The 22,453-nt window shown below is 39.4% G+C and overlaps 2 protein-coding genes across 2 annotated transcripts in view; one reads left to right on the top strand and one right to left on the bottom strand.

Moving 5' to 3' along the window:
• LOC140930829 (protein white-like) overlaps positions 1-11,644 on the top strand; it is a 22,546-nt gene extending 10,902 nt beyond the window's left edge. The window contains exons 11-20 of the mRNA XM_073380542.1: positions 341-381; positions 792-897; positions 1,501-1,632; positions 2,786-2,878; positions 3,518-3,575; positions 4,533-4,610; positions 6,093-6,198; positions 7,292-7,392; positions 8,005-8,126; positions 9,511-11,644. Of these exons, the coding sequence (XP_073236643.1) occupies positions 341-381; positions 792-897; positions 1,501-1,632; positions 2,786-2,878; positions 3,518-3,575; positions 4,533-4,610; positions 6,093-6,198; positions 7,292-7,392; positions 8,005-8,126; positions 9,511-9,612 (939 nt within the window). The 3' untranslated portion in view covers positions 9,613-11,644. The remainder of the gene's footprint in view (positions 1-340; positions 382-791; positions 898-1,500; positions 1,633-2,785; positions 2,879-3,517; positions 3,576-4,532; positions 4,611-6,092; positions 6,199-7,291; positions 7,393-8,004; positions 8,127-9,510) is intronic.
• A 4,708-nt stretch (positions 11,645-16,352) lies between these two features.
• Positions 16,353-19,634, bottom strand: LOC140930817 (uncharacterized). Its single transcript, XM_073380530.1, has 3 exons — positions 19,524-19,634; positions 16,966-17,364; positions 16,353-16,706 (listed from the first exon to the last, which is right to left on the bottom strand). Exons 1-3 carry the CDS (start codon positions 19,632-19,634, stop codon positions 16,353-16,355), a joined length of 864 nt encoding a protein of 287 aa, XP_073236631.1.
• Between the last annotated feature and the right edge of the window lie 2,819 nt (positions 19,635-22,453).

Below are 22,453 nucleotides of genomic sequence, written 5' to 3'. Positions count from 1 at the left end.
AAATTAGCGCACAATAGGTGAATTTGCTGAACACACCTCTCTGTATTTTTTTTTGTATTTTTTTGTATTTTGTTTTTTCTTTTTTTGCGGGTCAGTTGTCCAGTTCTCCTTAGTTTATATGACAGCATGTTGGTTTAATTGGCTAGTGTTCTGAATATAGCGTGCAAGCAAGCTCTTTATATATAATTATTTAGGGCATTCGCTAGAAGTCACGCGAGAGCTGGACTCGAAAGGAGACGCGAGTGTTTTCTCGCGTGTTCTCGAGTGTTCTCTTGCCTTCTCTCGTTTGAGCTTGCTCTCAGGCTATACTGAATGGCAAGTTTCATTTCTTTCATCTTAGGACTCATTCCAAGCAGATGTTTTGTTTAAGAAACGCTCGCCGTAAGTATATACAACTACCGCTTTTCTAAAGTTTTCGTTGTCGTCTTCGTTACATCGGGTTAGTCGAACTAGTGACAACGGAGATAGAAGGGGGCGGGGAGTAACCCTGCAAAAATCCGGGTGATGCTGTGCAGCACGATTCCTGAAACAGTCGCCCTCTTTCAGTCCAAAACATGTGATTTGCTACCCTATCTCAGAACCAAACCGCGGTTTTTAAGTAATGGATGTTAAAAAAGTATACCCAGTTCCTGAGCCCTTTGGAAGACAGAAAACCTCACCCTTTACGTGACCCAGAATGCTCCAGTACACAATTAAAGAAGGTCAGAAACCATACTTCTTGGTCAAAGTGCTTTATGGTATTGGTGAAATTGGTCAGTTTAGAGATATGAAGCAAGATATAATTTTTGCAGCTACAAAGCGTCTTGGTGCCGACAGCTTATGGCGTTGTTGTGGCGTTCATGGATCGTTAACAAGCGTGACGTTATTGTCTTCAGGATAAGAGTCATGCAGGCCGTTGTAAGTATTGAGCAGTGTACATATGTGCTAAGAATACATACATATTAAATAAATTAGGAAAATGCCATGAGTTGTGTTTAGAATGAGAATAGGGCTGAGAAGAACAGGTGGCGAGTACTGTGGAAAATACAAAATTAATCTAAATGAAGTTATGACCATCGCAGTAATAATCGCGATTTAAGCAGTTGCAAATGAAGCCCATTTTCCCGATCACCTCACTGCCAAAGCAGCCCTGTCTTTGCGCGACGTCAGTTGTTCGATAAGTTTGTAATTATTATTTTTATTTTATATACGTATATATATACTTACTCGGATATTAAATTTTAAAAAAATTATTGAACGATAGAAGCAAGTACATAAAAACAGATGCCGGGGGTACGTTTTAAACTAACCTGAAACCAAACAACCTATTTTTTTTCTTTCAAAACAACGATCAAATTCAGACCGTACCAAGTAGACTGGTAGTATAACAATAGTCCTCTTTCGATCTCGTTCTCCCGCTTAATTTGCAGGGCAAACTGCAGGACCGTTTGCAATCCTTTAAGTTTCTTGGAGTTACATTATCTTGACATTATTTCCTCTCCTCCTTGTTTTCCCTTCTAGATAACGGGATTAATTGCTGGCTTGATTTACTTGCAAATTCCCTACGATCAAGATGGCATCCAAAACATCAGCGGTGTTTATTTCTTTCTTGTGACTTCTGCATCCTTTACAAGCCTCCAAGGTGTCATTTTTGTAAGTATCAGCAATAAGTGAGGGACAAAAGTGTTGAGACACACTTTGATGGCCCCCTTTTTGCCTAGTGGACATATTTATTCCCTTCCCTGTGTACACCCACCCCCTCCCCGCAAGACCAATGTTGTATTTTAACCTTCAAGTCTTTCTCTAACTTTAACCATTCGGGGTGGGGGATTTACGGGGATTTAAACAGAATTTTGTGAGAAATGAATGAAATTGTGATAAAAGCGCACGTTTTGAGACAAGCGGCTTGACTTCTCGTCACTGAATGTGGGCAGCAGGGATAACTGTCGACGCTCACATTTATTCACTTTTCTGACTTTGCCTTTATTTATAAGCAATATCCAAAACAATGTTGAAACGAATTTGGACTTTGTCCCTAGCTTTAAAAAAAAAACCGCTGACCCTGCTATTGGTAGTGCTTTGCAGATCTGGGTGGTGGCACGTCATTAGTATGGAGTTTCTGCGCTCGTTCCTCAGGCGGCCATTTTCTGAAACGAACTTTCAAATGAATGAGGAGTTATTGAGCAATCAAAGTAACTAACTTTTGCATGCCATGTTCAAGTCATTCTTTGGACGCTCATTATTGAAATTTAAAGGGATTAACTGCAGTGGAATGTGAGTTCCCAGTGAAAGGTACCCAGGGGGCTTGCACTGAATTCAGCCAGTCCCCAAGTGGAATATCACTAGGCGAATTTTTAGGGAAACAACGCGAGAGAAACAGCACGCGCAGATCCAGTGGTCGAACGGTAACGGAACGGTCGTGTTCAGTCCTCTCAGTGTGCTTTTGCGTTCTCATTAATTTTAGTAACTTCTCTTCAGTTATTTTAAGACCCTGAGTATTGATTCAATCTCTGGGATGGAACTCGTTAGCGCTATTCAAACTTTGAACAACCGGCAACAGCAGATCTGGCCCGGGTTGTCCAAACTTTGGATAGCGCTATCCATCGGATAAATCACTATCTAGTTGATAAGTATTAGGGAAACCAAGTGCACTATCCACTGGATTGTGATTTATCTACTGTAGTGGATAGTGCTATCCTCCTTTTGAACAAACTGGGGCCAGCACTCTACTAACTGAACTAACCCTACCGTGGCTGTTTTTGTTTTTGGTTTTTCATTTTGTTTTCATTTTGTTTTTTTCTTTTAGGTGTTTCCCGTTGAGCTCCCTGTGTTTTTGCGAGAACATAAAAACGGGATGTACAGAACAGATGTGTATTATCTGGCAAAAACTTTAGCAGAGGTTAGAATTTAATTTTCCAACTTTTTTTTTAAACAGACGGTTGGAATTGCATTTTACCCCTTGTGTTACAAGATGTGTGTAAGATATTTACGGCTTGATTTTTTGCTCAGGTCGCCGGCTGATTTTGTTTGAAATGGCATTGAGCATGTCACATGTCTCGGTGCAGACTTCCTATTGGCTATTTGAGGTTACGCGTGAGAAACTGGATCGTTGTTATGTAGAATTGTGGGAAGTTTTTCTTCTTTTATCTGATCTTACGATTTCGAACAGGAAGATTGGTCAAATCCCCCCCCCCCGCCCCCCCCCCCCCCCCCAAAAAAAGACACAACACCGAATGACTAATCTCTCGGGTAACGATCTCAGTATGATTTATTGCCTATCCTAATCCGCATGTTGTCTTGTGGACAGAAGCGTTGAGAACACAAAAAACTGCTGCGTAAGTTAGGGGCTCGGTAGGAGCGAGTGGGAAAGAACCCTGGGAACGATTTTGGTGTTTACGGCCATGAGTGCTAACAACACTAATATAATTTTGCCACGTTGAAAAAAAAAAAACAGTACGCGATAATTTAATGGCTCTTCGGTTAAGCTTCAACAAATAATCATTTTCATTCACTTTGTTATCTATTGTTTCTTCTACAGATTCCAGTCTTCCTTATTTCTCCGTTATTCCTAATTACCATTTCCTATTGGATGATTGGTAAGTCGCTCTTCTTTCTTTTCTGTTGAACTTTGTACTTGATGGAGTGATTGTGATAGATAGGATTTCACTCAGAGTGAATATTAAAAGCACACTGTTAGAAGGAACAGTTTAAGCTTTGAAATTTGCCATTTTGAGACTGCGGCTACATCACGCTATTTGCTATTTTTTTTAAAGCTAAAACCTGTCTTTCCAATAGTTGAAATCAAAAAATAACGGCCCAGTGTTGTTATTGAAGACTATATTTAGTCATTAACACTGTTTCTTGTCGTCTGTTGCTACGGATAGCAAGGATGGACGTGGATTGAAACTTGAAAAAAATTTCGCCCACCAGGCAAGATTTAACGCTTTACCTGCAAAACTACCCAGAAAGTTATTATGGTCAGTGCTACTCTACAGGAGTATTTTGTGTCTGGGTAGGGGCACTAACGAGGCACAGTCAGTCATTTTCGCGATGACGTTTTTTTTTAAACTAAGACCAGAATTCATTTCCACAATCCACAGTGAGGGTTAAATAACAAAAGCCTTAATTTGCACAAAAAAGCAAAAATCTAATCTGAAGGATTCTGGTGGTTGGTGGTGGTGGTGGTGGTGGTGGTAGTAGTGGTAGTAGTAGTAGTGGTAGCAGCAGCAGCAGCAGTAGCAGTAGCAGTAGCAGTAGCAGCAGTAGCAGTAGCAGTAGCAGCAGTAGCAGTAGCATTAACAGTAGCAGTAGCAGCAGCAGCGTTTCGGAGAACGAATGTTAACTAAGTTTGCTGCACAACCTTCGTAATAGCCAATGAAAAAGGTGATAGCGTCCGCCAAAACAGTCCCACAATGCATTTACGCCCAACTTTGACCCAGTCTTCCTCAGTTCTGAACTTCAAAATGGCTTATAGTTACTATTTTTTCAAGGTTCTTTGTCCTCATATGCTCAGTAACTCATCTGAGTAAATTCAACTTGATATTATTTTTCAGGTTTGCGGGGTGAATTTCTCCATTTTCTTGTGTGTTATGGTATCATGTGTCTTGTTACAAACGTGGCTGTCTCCTTTGGTAGGTGCTAACTGCCTTGATGATAACTTTCTGATTTAGAACACACCTTTCAGCTTTTTTTTGGAAGCGTGTGTGGCCGAGCTGCTAACACCTCGAAGTCCGGATTCGGTGGTCCGCGGTTCAAGCCTCGCCTGTCGTGTTGTTTCCTTCACTCCACTTTGTCTCTCTTCACCCAGGTGTATAAATGGGTACCGGCGACATACATACTGCTTGGGGGGGGGGGGGGGGAGGGGGGGAAGGGGGTAACCCTACGATAGACTAGCAATCCGTCCAGAGGGGAGTAGCAATACTCCTAGGCATGCTTCATGCTAAGGAAACTGGGATATAAGCTCCGGCCGTTTGGACCTTTGGCTCGTGTGTTCGTTAGTACGAAAAAATTGACATTTGAACGTTGCTATTTGAGCATTCAAAATTGTAATTGGATTTAAGGGAGAAAATGACATCGCGTTAAATTTCGATTCAACTCTCTAATTGCCACATGGCAGGAAAAGAATTTAGCAATACGTGGCGGACACTCAGTCAAACCAATAGACGATAGCGAAAATAATTAAACTTTGCAACGCAATGTGGCACTGGGACAAGACAAACAAAGGAAATTATCATTTTAAATGATGTGAACTCTTTGTACCACGTGAATGACTAGCTGGAAAGAGCTTTTTTATTTTTGATTACGGTAGAACGTACCTGCAAGGCTTCAGTCAAAAAATGTTGTTACACTGAACGCCATTCCCAATATGGCTTTCATATTATTTTGACTAACAAGAGATAATAGGGACCTAAAGGAAATGGCAGCGGCGACCTCTACTACGGCGACCGGAAGTAGAATGGCCCAAAAATGACGCAGTGCGCATGCCTGGAAATTACCTTCCGCCGTTCCGTCAAATCCTACTACTTGAGGATCTGTCTTGTGGCGTAGTCCCCACTACTAATTTTCTCCGTTTTTTTTTTTGTTTGTTGTTGTTGTTGTTGTTTTTTTTTTTTCTCGACTGTCACGGGTTTTAAACCCTATCGTATATTGTTTTTCACTTTATCAAAAAAGCATTTGACAAAGCAAATGAGGGAGAAACCCCGTAGCCACTGTTTGGGTACCACTTGTTTAAAATTGAAATTTGGCGGGTTATGGTGACGGATTCTCCCCAAGGCTTCGCATCCACAACCTCCCCATTAGACGTCGCCATAACGACTTGCTTAAAGTCTCTTATAATGAAAATGATGCACAGTAAAAACCCTTGAATGCAGAGGTCCACTCAACGCGTAAATAAAACCGACAGTTTCCTTCTTGCCGGATCTCTAATGCAGAGATGCTAATGCCAGACGTCACTTGAAGTGAGAATTAAAACAAAGCTGAATGAAAGGCTGGCCATTCGGCAATATTGTCCTCAAATAAATCAGCCCTTTGCTGTATTACTAGTCTCGCATTCAGTTTTGTTTTGATGTCCTACACTCATTGGTTGCGATGTGATTTTTTTTCCTATTTCCTAGGTTATATAATCTCAACGATTGCGCCCACCATCACTGCAGCTACATCCCTTGGTCCTCCATTGATGTTGCCTCTGTTGATTTTTGGAGGATTTTTCCTCAAAAACACGTAAGCAAACTAGAATTCGGGCTCGCCCATTACCATTCGCAGAAACGTCCGCTTTAAAATGCCCAACAGTTGCATGGAACGATCTCCATTGTTTTGTTCCCAAATTTTTCTGGGGGAAAGGAGGGACCTTCGCCGCGGAGTTCCTTGTTTCGATCCTCGTTTATTCGGGATCCTCCAGTCGATTTTTTGGTGGATTCGCGGTCCGAACATTTAACAGTATTCAACTAATTGGGGAACTTTCCTTGGAAATTGTCGTGATATTCAAAGTCGGTTTGAAGCTTAGCAATTTTCTATGCAAAGCTCGCGCTTGTAACCCTCAGTTGTGTGTTTAGGGGTGGCACGGTCTTGTAAAGTCCTTGAATTCTAGGGAGGGGGGATGGGGGGGCCTTGAAAAGTCCTTGATTTTTTATTTCAAATTTGATTGTAGTAGGATCGAAAAAAAATTGCTTGGCATAGACCCTAGTATAAGCAACTTTAAACGCTATTAACCTGGGTGCGAAAGCAGCTAATAAAGAGATCTTGAGAAGCAGAGTAATCCTAGTGTGCCGTGAGGTTAAAATATCACTGAGTCAAAGCAAATTGATCAAAGTTCTAACTCCTGGTGTTCCTGTGCATGGTGCGTGTATTTTTAATCAGAGTTCCATGCTGTGTTGGCTTCTTCGGTAAAATAGTAATGCGGAGATAGTGTTTTTGTTTTGTTTATTATACGCTTTATGGCTGTCCAAGACAGAATACAAATCATAGCTCAGAGAAGCTTGGGCTAGGAAGGTGTTTATATGTACCATCTCTGTGAAAGTCCATTCCTTGTAAAGTCCTTAAAAGCAATTTTTTGTATGAACCCTGCTATCAGTTTGAGATACAGTACTTTGTTTTCCTTTTTCTTTTTCTTTTTTTTTTTTTTTAAGCAAATTATCCATGCTAAGAAAAGCAATCTGCATTTTAAACTTGAATAGAGAGCGTTTCACTCTCCTTGCATATTTTCCCGGAAGTGACAACTTAAACCATTTTCAGGCCATATACTACACAGTATACCAGATAGTTCCAAGCGCCGGTACAAAAACCTTATCTCGCATTTGTTTTTTTTTCCACACAGAACTGTGCCTGTTTATTTTATCTGGCTAAAGTACATATCATGGTTCATGTATGGCTTTGAAGCTCTAATCATAAACCAATGGAAAGGTTATGGGTCGATACGTAAGTAGTCTTTTACCTTTAAACAACAATCATGCCTGTCCTCCCAGATATAGCATGTTGTAAAATGGATAGGATCCACGTGTCTCTTTGCCTCGTAGACTCTTTGCCCACGGCTTCGGCGAGTTCTAAGGTTCTGTCCACACGCATCCGGATACTTTTTAAAACGGAGATTTTTTCCCCCACTTCGGAAAAATACGCGTCCACACCTAGCGTATTCGAATCTTTTTCGAATGTAAATACGGCAGCATTCCCAACAGAGCATGCACTCTATAATGTATGACATTATAGTAAAGGATAAGCCAGTGTTTTTATTTAAAAAAAAAAAAAAAAAAAAAAAAAATCTCCAGTTTAGGGACCAAAACAGGCACGTGAAGGAGTGAAGGAAAACATTGGCATTTTCTGTTAGGTCATCATTTTGACATTTAAGAAAAGTTAGCTCTCTTTTTGTTAGGAAAACCTGTTGAGAACCCCGCACCGTAGAATCGCCAATCTCGCATCCCGTTCACTATAAAAACTCTTCCAAATTTCCTTCCCGTTTTCCTAAAGGTAATCCCGAAAAAAAAAACCTTTTGGGCATCTTTTTAAATTCATAATTGTGTTGCTCTGTTGTAGCATGTACAACGGAAACGACTATAGCACCCACATTGTCACCCACAAACAGCACTTCCGCAGGAAATGGGGCATTTTGTATACCAAATGGTGACGCTGCAATCGCCTTCCAGGGCTTTGACGCGGTAAGTGTTAGTGCGTGGACCTTTTGTCCTATTGTTTAGCCAAAACAATTGTCAGAACCTTTCCCATTTTCAGCCAACACAGGGGAGGGAGTTCTCAAATGGAAGATTTGGGGATACTTGCTGATGAACTCATAAAGGAAACCTATAGGGGTGTGGCTTAAGCTTTACTGGATCCCTAAAGAGGAATAAGTCAGCACAGAATTTAATTGTCGGCGAATTTCTTTAATCGTCCATCGTTCTGCTAGTGATAAACTAGCCGTTGATTCATTCGTCTTGCTTGTTTGTGGACTGAGTCTTATTCCCCCAAAGAGAGAGAAAGGGTGTCTGGTAAATTGTTTCTGATCAAAGATTTTAGAACTCGTGTCTGGTAAACTCTCCAAGTGGTTACATATACCGGCACAGTTATACGCACCTTATAACTTCATCTGCGTTTAAGGAGTGTCGTTTGGTCCTAACTTTCAAAACAGCTGCTCGACAGAATGTCACTGTTAACACGTGATCGAAGTATGACTGTACAATAAATGTCACAAAATCTACCTAAGCGGTCCCTTCGGGATTTTCTGTTTTACGTCATCCTAACCATCTCTTACTTGTGGGCGTAAACAACAGAAACGTCATCATTACCCAACGATTCCATGCGGCCCCTGTTCAAGCAAATCGAGATTTTTTTTTTTGGTGTACTGACTGTATATTTCAACTTTGAGTACTTTCCTTAATATACGCACGAGCTACTAGAGAGCCTCCTCGGGATTTCGCCCAGAAGGCGAAATCCTTGCGGGGGCGATAAAAAGGCGCCGATAAATTTAGCAAAAGCCGGCAGGTTAAAAAAACTATGGTAGAAATTTGGTCAAATAAGCATTTTATAGAATAAATTATAGAACCAATCCTTGTTCAGCCATTCAACTGTTCTTGGCTTTTGCCGAAACTCTCGGGTACTTAATTACAGATTTTATTGTATCATTCCATCAAAGAAGACCATGCCCCTGCACCTGCACTTATGCCGTAGTCATAGTGACCATTGGGACGCCATGGACCTGGTAACCCTAATTTCTTTCCATTTGATTTTTCTTTCAGCTTCTCTTAGGGCGTCGCAAGACTTCCACCCTCTCCACTCAGAGATTCTATTCTCCCAAAGCTTCTTTCGTCGGCCCCTCCTTCTCCCTCCTTGCACTGCTCCTTGTAAAATTGTCTTGGCAAGCTCTGCTGATCTTGATACATGCGCAGACCGCTGAAAATTAAGTTTCTTTACCGTGGTTAAGATGTCATCATAGGGCCCAATGGCTTTCCTGATTCTGTCTCTGACTGCAATGTTAGTGACGTTATAAAGCGTATTTATAAAGTAATGTATAAAGTGATAAACATTCATCCATCTTTTGCATTTCAGGACAATCTTCTTTTCGACGTTTACATCATGATAGCTCTTATGATAGGATTCCGTATCATATCCTTTTTATTTCTGCTGATGCGAGCGTACAGAGAACAATGAATTGGTCAAACATCTAGTCTTCTGAGAAGCTGAGAAGCCAAGCTCGACTTACAAGATAATGAGTATTTTTACGCAACATTTGAAAACAGCTATTGGCACAACGGAGTTTTATCAACAACTTTCATGGAAATCGTGCCACGTATCATTTCTTCCGCGGAAGCTTTCTTCAACCATGCCGAAGTATCTACTGTTGCGTTTTAACTGCAGCAGAAGAAACTACAGCTGGCAAGCTTTCATCATTTAACCTGATTCAGCTACTAAACGTATGCCACAATATTACAATTTAACAGATTTCATCCACAGTCTGAAAACTGTACCCTGTATAACCCAATTGATATGTTTTAAAAAACGCTGTCGGAGCTGTAAAAACGCTCCTAGTAAAGGTTTTTTTTCGCGAGACCAATACCAAGGAACAAATTCTGCGGCGTAATAAATCGCGCCACAAAAACGTATTTCTAACTAACTTTTAAATTTACTACATTTGAGGATTTATTCACAAATCAAAAGTTGGAATGAGCTCAAGTTTTACATTTTTGAGGATTTTTTTTTCACGGACCCAAAAAGTTGAAAGCTGCAATTAAAACTTTCATTAGTAACGGATTGTGAGCACAATTTTCTACTGTTTAAAAGGGTTGCCGCTTGTGCACGTTCCGTGAGGGAAAAAATTGTTCATAAACACGATTTCGGCGATTGCTTTGAAAGTGAATGTAAAATAAGTTGGTTGTAATGAGATTCAATGAAAACTGGTATGATAATATACCTTGATATAACGATTAGAAGTCACTATATCAATGCAAACTGATGTTTTGACTAGATCTATCTATTGATAAGAAGGATATTTATAGAAGTTATCGCATTGTTGATCCTGACGGTTAGACTGTTTTGTTTTAACAAAATGTTCTTTCATTTGTGTTAAATATATACAATAATATGTCATTACATGTAATTGTATTCACCGGGCTTAAGAATGCAGAGTGGAAGCACCGCGTATACGGCACTGCTAATCTCTTTTATAGGTCGTTTCACGTCGGACCTCAATCCTACAATGGCGAAAAATGCACCTCACATATTAGTCACGTGAAGCTTTTGTAACTTGCAAATGGCCAGTTTACTTAATGAGTTCTTGCAGGCTTTTAGTGAAAGTAATAATAATAATAATAATAACAATTTATATAGCGCTAACTCCACTAATTGACCAAAGCGCTTGAAAGTCAATTATATCATGATACGGCAGCCAACAATTTAGGACAAACGCTATGAATGAATCAAAATCTGATTCTGATGTAGAAGACACGGCACTTCTGTTAACGACAGATTCTATTTATCTTTCTGGCTCAAACAGAACATGAGCAAATTTAGGCACTGCATTGTAACAGAAACTCATAACCCCTTATGCGAGTTTTTGATTTTAAGTATAACTTAGCAATTACATAAACTAGTTGCGTTGACCATGCACGGGGGGAACGCTCAAGTCAGACGATAAAATGTTGGTAATTTAACGTTATATTTTTCACTAAAAATTTTGAGCTTAAAGTAGATAAAACCACGCATTATAATCGTTTTGTTTCTGTTAACGCCCGTTTGATTTTCTGTTCATTTTCAGTAGAATGGCATGTGTAAACTGTAAACGGCAAAGAACTTCCTGCATAGAAAGACTTAAGCAGGAATTTTTTTTCTCATTTTGTTTAGTTACCCTCCATCTTCAACGCCGTTTTTGTTTGTTCTCAACATTTATAGTTCCTCTCGCAAAAGGTGCTACATTGTGTCTTCAATATCTATGGATTTCCTCTAATAAAGACAAGCGAGAAAGAATAGTGATAATGACGCCCACGTACAAAACTTTGACAGAAAGCTTCAATCGATGCTTAGTCTTACGATTTCAGATACATTTTATATTGTTGTGTTATTGCGCATGCAATCTTATCCAAGAGCCTTCGTTATCCTTGGTGCTGACCGAATGGATTGCAGGCTCCCGGAAAAGATTGATTTTTACGTACTTTACGGAAAAATAAAAAGTATTTCATCATTTTTAGACCAGTGTTTTTGTTTTATTTGGGTTAGTGTTATTATACATGGTTGGTGTTATTACACCTTTATTTGCTTGTTTCCTTTTGGTTGCAGTAAATTTGAACCCAGTGCTCTGTCGTTAAAAAGGATGTTCTGGGATGTAAATGGGGTTGATGTTGTTAAGGAAGGGTACCCAATATTTCATAAGTCACGTGTTCACCCCATTTGACCCTCCTACTTGTGTAATAAATAGTCAAAAGAAAATGGGTGTGATAGTGAATAACTGCACGAAAGACAGGTGAATATGCAGCTAACCCATGCCATCTCTAATAATAAGTGTAATAATATTTACTTGTGAAGTGTGTGATTAGTAGTGCATTGAAAATAACAAGTAAATGCTGGTAATTGACGGAAAATATTTATTGTTAAGTGAACTACAGCAATGAGAGTGTGCACTATTGTTGCAGTACATAATCCAGAGATGCCAAACTCTGGAAATCAAAAATCTGGAGACTCTTTCTTTCATAAGCACAATTCGGTCCAGTCCCTAATCGGCTTAGGACTTTATATGAAGTCTTACATGAGCTACAGAACCATCACAATTAGCTTTTATGATTGCAATGCGGAAATAATCAAATACGTACGAAAATGCCCCAGAAACCGAACTTTGAATCAAAGGAAATTCAAATTTTGGGAGAAAATGGGATAAATTCCAAATTGAAGCACAAAAAGCTCATAACTCGATTTTATCCGGGAGGTTGGGTGACCCGTGCGGGAGGAGATTGTTGTCGTTTCCGGGAGAGTTGGCATATACGTTAATCACACTTGACAACTAATTCTTTTTTAAAACAGTAAGGTGCAAACATAATCACTTACACTGAAGTGAAATTACATGTTGCAATGTTATTAAGGATGCAGTTGAGAAGAATTGTGATAATGATGATCATTGAATATCCGGTACCCTCATTAGCACGGAGTTATCCCTGTAAAGAGTACCAAATCATTTATGAAAGTGTTCACATTTATTTGTGTTCATGCAGGAGAAACAAATACCCATGCAAGAGTGAATTTGTATGAAGTGTCCACATACAAGTCATGCTGAAGTTGATCAGTTTCTCAATTCTCAACGTGCATGAGCTTGTTGAGACATGGTTGCCATAGGAATAGTTTTTGAAATTCCCAGACAGACAGTCAAATGTACACTTTCCCTGACCGAATGAATTGACAATTTGTCCAAATTCCACTCAAGACTTCGTGTACTGGGCACAGATGACGTAAAGCAAAAGACTTCTTTGTTTTCTGTTCAAGGAAAATCTGCTTGGTATATTTCAGGCTTTGTCCATGAAAAAGCATATTGAGGAATTAAATAAATATGAACTATTGATCGCGCGGCTAAACGACTGAACCATACCGGATTCTCTCTTTCTCAGACAGTAGTAGGCTCGATTACCAGCCGCTGTTCGGGAAAATGAGCCTGCACTCATCCCCCGAAAGAGCGGCTGGACGCGTGCGATTTCCTTTGTTGGTTTAAGCCAATCATGTTACCGCCTGCAGATTTTCGTCTGGCAAAGATTGTGGCAGAAATTATCACATCAAAACAGAAAGTCCTTCCTTGATCCATCGCATGGCAAAGCGATTTCGACGGCCCGGAGACACTAGGCGAAATTTTAGGGTCGGAAGGAACACAATGTTTTGTTCGATTGTTTGTTGTGAACTTTGCTTCTAATGATTGTTGTTGGAGAGAATTTGCATCTTCAAGGATCTTTTCAAGGCGCTTTAGATCTCGATAACTGCGTTCGTTACAGATGTAACCGTCCACGTTTATATTTGACAGAGAAACATTCAATACGCTGGAAATTCTGTCTGGTAAATCAGAAACTTTTCCATTTAATTTGGTCCGCTTCGGTGAATCAGTTAGTTCGGACCAACGGAAGACACAACCAATATTCGAAGGTCAAAGAAAATTAACTATATCTCGCCGTGTACAGAAATGTACCGAAGAATATTTTTTTTAATGTATGGAAATGCAGCGAAAAAGCTATTTCGAAACGCATTTGGGTGGGTAAGGGAGCGCTTGATGCAATTTTGAGCCAAATAAATGAGAAAATTGGAGACCGGTTTCACTTCCAGTGACATCGGAGACGCCTAAATGATCAATTTTCCAATTACGTCACAGACAATGTCAACGGGTCACGCGTCCAGCCGTCTCTCCTCGGGGAGGATCAAAGACCGGACCCGGGAGACGGCGGAAATCGAGCCTAAGACAGTAGCAGCTGCTCGTAAGTTGTCTTTTCATTTGTGGTAGAAAACAGTAACACAAGTTGTTTATCATTATTTCCATTTATTTTAAAGTTTAAAGCAGCAAATCATTTGGCTTTTAGGGTACATGACCTCTCTCCGGAAAGAAGAACAACAATATGGCCGCCAAATACATCCTTTTGGGTTTTTCAAAGTTCTCCTTTATTAACAAACGCCGGAATGTTATGTCGGCAAACAAACAGTTTTGTTAAAAATCGATTCTACAAAAATCTTAAAAGTAAGTCTCTTTTTCGATTTCAACTTGCAATATCAAGCAATTTAATTTTTTAATTCCTGGTTCAGTTTCAGTTTGCTTGTGCTTTGAAATAACGGTATAATTACTCAGGGGCAAAAAGTGTAGAGATTTGTAGAGAAAACGGTTTGTCAATTTATGACTAAAAAAGTACTTGAAAACGAACTAAAATATTCAAAACGCTATGGTCACGTTACTGATGACGTCATATCCCTCTTTTGGTCGTCGAAAAAAAAATTATCAGGTAGAACATTACTTTCTCGCGAAATTTTCACTGCCGTTTGTTGAAACATCGACTTGCTACAGCCCTAGAACTAGTCTCTCGACTTTTTCACTCATATTGATTCCCCCCTTAGATTTAAAATGCGGGAACTCAACTGGTTTCTTTTAACAGCCCCTTACAACCAAAACCTTAAATATGCTATTTGTTTTTAACTCGATAATGAAGTCTTGTCACAGCAACAAAGAAACCTAATTTGCCAATAGTCACATTATCGATGAGGTCATTACCAGATGTGACATTGGAAGATATTTTTTGGCAAATGTGATGGCAAATGTTCTCTGACATTCTTCTAGGTATAAAATTGTCAACGTTACAAAAAGTATTTTTTAAAAAAGCACAAAAGCATTCTGGGCAATTTTTTAGCATAATAACAATTTACTATTATAACTATTGTCATTATCATTATCATTATCATTATTATTATTTATTCATTTATTATGATGATGATCTATTTTTTTCTAGTTAGTTTACATGTCTTGTATCTACGATTGGTCTTGTCCAAAACATCAGGTCAAAAATCCAAGAAGCCCTAAGCTGAATATTTGTTTGATCGTATCTATTGCTGGTTTTCAGTGGTACGCCATTCAAAATAGATCAAAATAAAATTCAAAACCGTATAATAGATAAAGTCCAGAATCTGGGAAATGAAAGGAGGTACATATACAAAGACCCTCGCCAAGATTCAGGTCAGAGGAATATTTCGTATACGAGATATCCGAAGAAATGTTTTACCCAAAATGATAGAGATTTGTATGGAGACGCCATGCTGGATGAGCTCCAACAAGGCGGACGGAAATCAACAGAAACATCTGTTACCGAGTTTTGCTAAAAAAGCGTGAATTCATTCTTCAAGAATCTCATAAACATTAAAGTAATACTTTTTCTAATACATGAAGTGTTTAGATAGCAAAATTTCCTGAAATAAGTCATTTTTTTAACCCGACATGACAGCTCTCTTGCCGTCATGTAAATGCCGTGTCACGCAAAAGCTGAGAAATTCAAGCGTACTCTATCACAAAACCAAGAACCCTTTTGGAGCGAGAAATTAGTATGAAAATTAGTTTTCCGCTGCTCTAATGCATCATGAAAGTAAAATCTCGGTAGTATCGATAGTTTTTTATTTTGAATTTTAGTGACGTCATGTGAAAACCTACAATAGGCTTTTTGTAAATTTCGAGTACGTTTTACCACATTTGTGCATGTTTCCATGAATTTCGTCACATTGTAAAGAAAGTATAGGGATAAGATGTGCATAAAATTTACTTTTTGGCTAAAAACCTTGCACATTGAAGAAAATACACTATATAAGAAGAAGTGAAAGTTAAAAAAGATAAAGAGGGACGAGAAAATTGGATAAAAATCTCCATCACATACAAGTAACGACCAATTTTACTTGAAGAATAATCGAATTATTGTTTAAGCGAAGATTACTACATTAAACCTTTCAACTATTGCTGGGAAATTTACTAGAGGGTAATTAATCTAAGACCCGTTGCGTGACCCCAGGAAATCGCCTATCATCACGAGTATTAACTGCAAAAATATCAATGACTGACGATGACTACGTTCAATAAACTTCATTGCTCTTGTTTTAGAGTAATCTCCCTTTTCTTTGTTGTTTTTGTTATTATTTAAGTTACATCTACATGAAGCACAGTTCAATCACTCCAGGTTACCGTAGTTACCATCAAATTTCTCAGACGTTCAAACGTCTAGTTAGCCTTACTAACAACTAATTTGACTTACAACAATCTTATTAGGCACGCGAAATCTAACCCATGTAAGTTACCTCAACATGTCGTTCGTGCAAATAAAATACTTGAATTGTTGTTTTATTTTTCTGGAAAAGTCGAAATAGAAAACACTTCGTCACCCAGAATCGAGGGAGGGAGACTCCCGTTAGGACTGGGGCCTAGATACTTCTTCTATCATTATCCGGGACACTGACTCCCACCCAGTTTCGGCACTACCCAGGGTGTGGCCACCGCACTGTCCTACCCATAATTCCACTCTAACTGCCCCTTGTGGAATGTTTTCACAGTATCCCTCAAAGGACCGATGATGCAACAGATTAGGGTTCTCTGATGTCCAGTCGTTGTAAACAGCAGCCTCAATCGTCATTGGTCCACTACATTCGTTTCCATTGAACTTGAAATACCACCGATTACACTGATTATCACCAGAGACCCTCATGTTTCCCTGGAATGAGACTTTGAGCGCTGAATCAGACTTCAATTTGTTAAAAGCACACCCCTGGAAAACAATCAAAATCTATTTAGTAACGCCTCTATTCTTATAACACTAAATGGGAACGGAAATAGTTATCAACTGAATCGGAGGTTAAACGAAGTGATGATCAGGGGAAGGGGAAGGAGATTTATCTTCTCAGAGCTATTTATTTGACTCCAAATTAATTTCAGCAAAATCTTAAATTTTCTACCTTTTTCTATCGAATGAGATCGTCTACTCTTCTTGTGATCTATGGCAATTATTTAGCGCATTTCTTGCTTACCTCAATCCTTCCGTTATTAGTATGGCTTTTTGATTTCCACACACATTGTTTCCAGTTGGTTTGTGGTACTACACTTGCTTGACTTGCTTTGGCGCTTTCTCCTTTCTCTCCTTTGTCTCCTTTTCTCCCTTGATTTCCTATAATGCCTCGCTCTCCTTTCATTCCCACCAGTCCCGTTTCACCTTTTATGCCTTTTATTCCATGGGGTCCACTCTTCCCAGGGGGCCCTTCGCGCCCTCTGTCTCCTCTTCGACCCGGCGTTCCTTGCGATCCCTTATCACCGATCTGTCCTTTCGCACCTTCCCTTCCCTGGGGTCCTTGCGGCCCCGGAATGCCCGGCATTCCAGGCATGCCATTTGACCCTGGAACGCCGGGAAAACCATGACCCAGGATAGATTTCTGAAAATTAAAATGAATTTTTTATCATGCGCTTATTTAAGAAAGGGCTACTAATAACGATAGATAAAGTGATCGGGTCAAATGGCTTGTAAGACTACTAATGTACTAAATAAAAAAAAATGGTACTAATAAATAATAATAATAATAATAATAATAACAATAATAATAATAATAATAATAGTAATAATAAATCACGTCAATGAGAAAAGCACAGCGCCATAATTTTATTGATATGATACGACCGGCTAACGAAACCCGTCTTTTACCGAGAGAGGCGTAGAAATAAATTATTTAAAAGATCAGAAATGTCCAGCTGGCCACAATATCCCTACTTTTCTTTTCCGTCCTTAGTTCTACACTTCCCTGAGATGTGGAAGTGTGAATGAACCCTACTTTCCTATTTCATTCCAAATTCTACATTAGCAATAGGTGTAGAAGTATGGAAAAGTCTGATATTGTCGTACTTTTCCCCTTAGTCAGGAACACTTTGTCATTATATATACTTAGTTCTACACCTCTCAGAGGTGTAGAAGGGTGGAAAAATCTGATTGCAAGAGGGTCTCAATGGGGTTAACCGACAGGCGTAAAACGGCCAAAAATTTAGTCGATAGCCGTAAAAATTGAAAAATTTTAACCGTTGGCCGTAAATAGGGTAAAAAGGAGTTAACCGTAAAAGACTGATTGTTCCCTAGATTTGCTACTTTTAAGGAAGGTACTAAACTCACTTATGGTTGAGTTTTTTATTTCCCGGCTAGTGTGACTCTGTGCGCACGTTAGGTGAAGCGCCTTTTAGGTGTTGACCAAGACCTAGGTTCCATTTCCACCGCTCTCTCGGGGAACTATTTTTTTTTTCCATAGCGAAACTGGATTAATGTTTTGCTGGGGATTAATATTTGCGATTTTCAGAAGGTCGTGCCCTCGAAACACTAGTGAAACAACACGCAGCTAGAGATGTCACTGTTTGTAAAACACGTTGCCGATAAACAACATTTCCCGTTTTTCCCTGACGCTACGGTTGACATTGCCATGCCTAGTCCCTGTACGGCTTCTTCCCACGCAATCTCGGGCCCCACGCAATCTCGGGCAAGGCATTTCGGTGGCAAACTCGCTCGGACCACGTGACCCGAAAAGCATTAGCCGCGCGGAATAATGGGGCCTACGGACAAGCGGGTAACGGCAGACAGTCGTTCCGTACAGTCCTTCGCTATCATTAAAAACACTGGTCACGGGAATTTTGGTTTTGGCCGTTCTCACACTAGAGGTAGACATGGATTATCCGTCTAAGACTAGCCTGTGTACAGTCGCCCCCTTTCCGACAGACACCCCTTCTCCGATTTTTTCGGAGGGGAGGGGGCGGCTGTACACAGGCTATCTGGAACGGATAATCCCGTCTTCAAACTGTCCCTCGAAATTGACGGATAAAGTCAGGAGGATTGTTAATTTAAAATCAAAACCCTTTCCATTTCAAATTAAGACGTGTTACCTATCTGACGCGAATTATCAAACGGACAACTTATCTCACATCCGCCTGTAGTGTGAAAACAGCCATTTCTGTCATGATTAATTTTTCCTCCCCCTGCCTTGAGTTAGGCGTTCGCGTGTCTGCTTTTGCTTTTTCGCAAAGATTATTTTACATTGACTATTGACTCTCTATTTCTATGCGTGAAATAATATTTAAAATGGAATACTTTATAAATAGTGTGATCTATCAAATGCTAAAATTTTTCAAAAGAATAACTTCATTTTATCCCGTGATGATCCTAAGACCTTTATTTTGCTTTGAAGATACAAAGAATACAGGTTTATTAATATTTAACTCTTTGAAACGAAAGAAATTAATTAAATTTTGTCAACCGTAACTCAAAAAGAATTAACCGATAGCCGTAAAAGAGCCAAAATTTTAGCCGATAACCGTAAAAGCCACCACCCGATTGAAACCCTCTTACAAGACGTGAGACCAAAATTGGACAAATATCAACACTAACATCAACTAAAAAAAATAATAAGGCACAGAGGAAGCACTGTAGGCTATGAAAAAGGGGGCTTTAGATCGCGCCAGTATATACTTCGCAGCAAACCTTTTTCATGCAATGTTTTCTCACGCACTGCCCGAGAAATAACCCAGAAATGTCAGCAAAAACAAAATAATTATTTCATACCTCGCATAAGTCTTTTAAATTTGCAGTGTTTTGTTGCTGAGGTGAGGTGTTTGCTCCCATTGATGCCCCAGAAATACAGAGAATCAACAAAACAGCGAAATACTGAACCATCATAATGATGCGGAGAGTTGAACCAGAACACACTGAATAGACCAGTGCTACGTGCTCATCAGTTAAAATAGTAAATATTTGTTTTGTTCCCGTTTTACTGTTACTGGTTACTTTCTCATGTCATTTTCTTTGATGGTAGTTATACGTGTTTTTTTTCCTTTTCGAACAAACTTCCCTTTGAAAGTAAGTCGTTACACGTGTAGGTATTGTTTCAATTTTTATCTTCATTATCACCATATCATTTATTCACTTATGCATAGACACGCACGTTTTGTTGGAGGCATAGACATGCACGTTTTGTTGGAGTTGGCCTTTTTTTCCTGAAGTAACGTTTAGAGCTTCTTGTTACATGCTTATGTCTATACGCTTACATGGTAGACCAGAGATAGAGATCTTAGGAGGCCAAAAGAGAGATCGCACTGACACGATTGCGTAGTTTTAACAAGAGCAAATTTGAAAATTAAGTACACTAATAGTGATGACTGTTGCCTTGTTTTTGTTGATCTCTATCATCGCCAAACATTTGAGGTTGCAACTTCTTTGAGGTAACTGCTTCAAGGTAGGTGGTGCTTCTAATTGATTAGAATTCTGATTCAGCGCCAGAGAAACAATCAAGTTCCACACGACTTCTTTGCTTATCATCAAACCACTTTATGATCATCGAGCAACGAAGGAACTGAAAAAAGCACAAGTTCCGGCATAACTTCTATGCTTATATCCTCGAGTAACAAAGGAACTTTAAAAGGATAACCTTTGGAGTATTTTTTTTTCATGATTTTAAGGGATGGGTGTCTACATGTCATATGTTCATTTGAAGATTCTGTTGTTAGGTATTTATCAATATAGTAATAAACTTGGTCGTGATCTAACTAAGTTACTGGGCTGTTTTTGTTGTGATTTAAAATACTTTGCCCAGAACTGAGTTTAATCCTTCTTTTTTACGAACGATCAAAGCAATATTTTACAAATATAATATATAAGTTTAAGCAGGAGCCTTTTACAATTACTAATCATAGGCTCCTGGTTAAGAAACACACTCCCTGAATTTTCATTCATTTTTTCCTTTTTTTTTTTCGTTCTCCCTTCTTTTTGAGAATCGTAGACAATGGAAACCATTTCAGCAAGTGAGTGAAAATTCGGGAGATATCCGCTTTCACTAAAGGTTTTACAGTGTACATAGAAAAGGAATATAAAGATTGTTGCAATTTCCGCGCTGAGCAACTGGTTTGTAAATAGTCATTATTTCTTCTAAGAAAGATTTTTTGGGTCTCACCTCTGTCAGTGAAATGGAAAATCTTTCATTTTACTTTCTTGCAGAAGCCAGTTACCTTTCTATCAAACAGATAGGTTCCATGTTGCCCTGGGTCTGTTCAGTAATATATTAGATCACAGATGACGTCAAAGAGTAACTTAACTCACTTGTTGTGTAAGGTAACGCCGGAAAGGAAAAAGTAAAGAGATTTAGAGGGAATTTCTTCATACTCCTTTCCATTTTCCCTCACGTAAATTGCACCGGCCTTTCCTCTTTAAGGTTGATTTCCACTGGCGCGTTTTTGGCTACGCATGTTGATGCACGTAAATTTTATTCACGTAAATAAAATAGACGCAAGATAAAAAGTGCTGAGCTCAAACGAGAAGTGGAGCGAGGTTCAACTTTTACGCTTGCGAGTGACCTTTCATGCATTGCCTCTATTTTATTTGCGAACATAACTGTTACGCACGTACGCACGTAAAAATTACGCAACACTGGAAATCAACCCTTGGTGGGAGGCGAAAAGTAGTGAGAGATAACTCGGGAAGGGTTTGGTCTTCACTTGATCTGAATGGAGAAGGTGATCTCAAAATCCGACTTGAAAAGACCAGTCGTAAGGTAAAGTTTTGAAGCCGCGTCCCCCTCTCTATAACATAACATGACCCAGACCAAGATTATAGAGCTTATACTCCGGGATTATTTGTTCACACTTTTCTACATTTTTTTAATTATAAATTCATCCAGAATGCCACCATTAAAGGAAGTAAATTGGTCAACAAGGTGCTGGTGGTTAAGCTATAGAAGTCTCTCCTGCCATGCGGGAGGCCCAGGTTCGATTCCAGGTCAGTGCATTTCTTTTTCAGATGGATTTTCTTATTTAATGCAACGAAAATATCGGAAAGAGAGATATAAATTGAGTGACATAATAATATAAAATGTAATTTGTGATAATCCTGGCATAAATTACTATTTTGCAGTCACGAATCAGAGGGTTTGGGACGAGTGCTAAGCGCGGATAGGGTTTTGGGATTGTAGTTTGTAATGTGTGGCCGTTAGGAGGGTGAGGCATTCTACGGGCAGCCTTCACCGCGTTAAGTTGTCTATTACGTTTTGTCTTTGTTTTAATTTTCCAAATGTTGTTATGTAGAAACCAGGTTTTGTTTTTGTGGGAGGTCAGATCCTTCTGCAACTTTTGTGTATTTGCGCATGCTAGGTTTTGCAAAGTACACCCAAAAATCCCGCGGGTGGCACCACTGCCTTGGTCGGGGGTGCACGTTCCCTCCTTTTTTTTCCACCTGCTGGTTTCTGGGGGTTTTCGTGCCCGGCTTTGGTGCACTTAATTTTACTTAACGGTAAAGGACATTTGTAGGCATATTGAAGCTTGATAAACGGGACGGTGGCTTGGCTCGCATGCGCCCATATTTTGTGTACCCGGCTGGGCAATGGAGGCAAAATAGGGTGATTGTTTGTAACCCTTGTTCCCAGGGTGAACCCAGTGCCCCTCCTAACAGACCGTTTTATAAGCTTGTATGTCATGTTTTCACAAGGAAGGTCCCAAAATAAAATG

The sequence above is a fragment of the Porites lutea genome, chromosome 3 (assembly GCF_958299795.1).
Source record: "Porites lutea chromosome 3, jaPorLute2.1, whole genome shotgun sequence".
In the NCBI taxonomy this organism is placed as follows: domain Eukaryota; kingdom Metazoa; phylum Cnidaria; class Anthozoa; order Scleractinia; family Poritidae; genus Porites; species Porites lutea.
This window is presented reverse-complemented; position numbering and strand designations above follow the sequence as displayed.

What these genes read in the sequence shown, in the direction of transcription:
- LOC140930817 (XM_073380530.1), bottom strand. Translation starts at nt 19,634, where the DNA reads ATGGTTCAGTATTTCGCTGTTTTGTTGATTCTCTGTATTTCTGGGGCA. An exon ending in ATTTAAAAGACTTATGCGAG is followed by an intron (nt 17,365 to 19,523) that starts GTATGAAATAAT and finishes TTTAATTTTCAG; the next exon opens with AAATCTATCCTGGGTCATGG. An exon ending in CTAATAACGGAAGGATTGAG is followed by an intron (nt 16,707 to 16,965) that starts GTAAGCAAGAAA and finishes ATTGTTTTCCAG; the next exon opens with GGGTGTGCTTTTAACAAATT.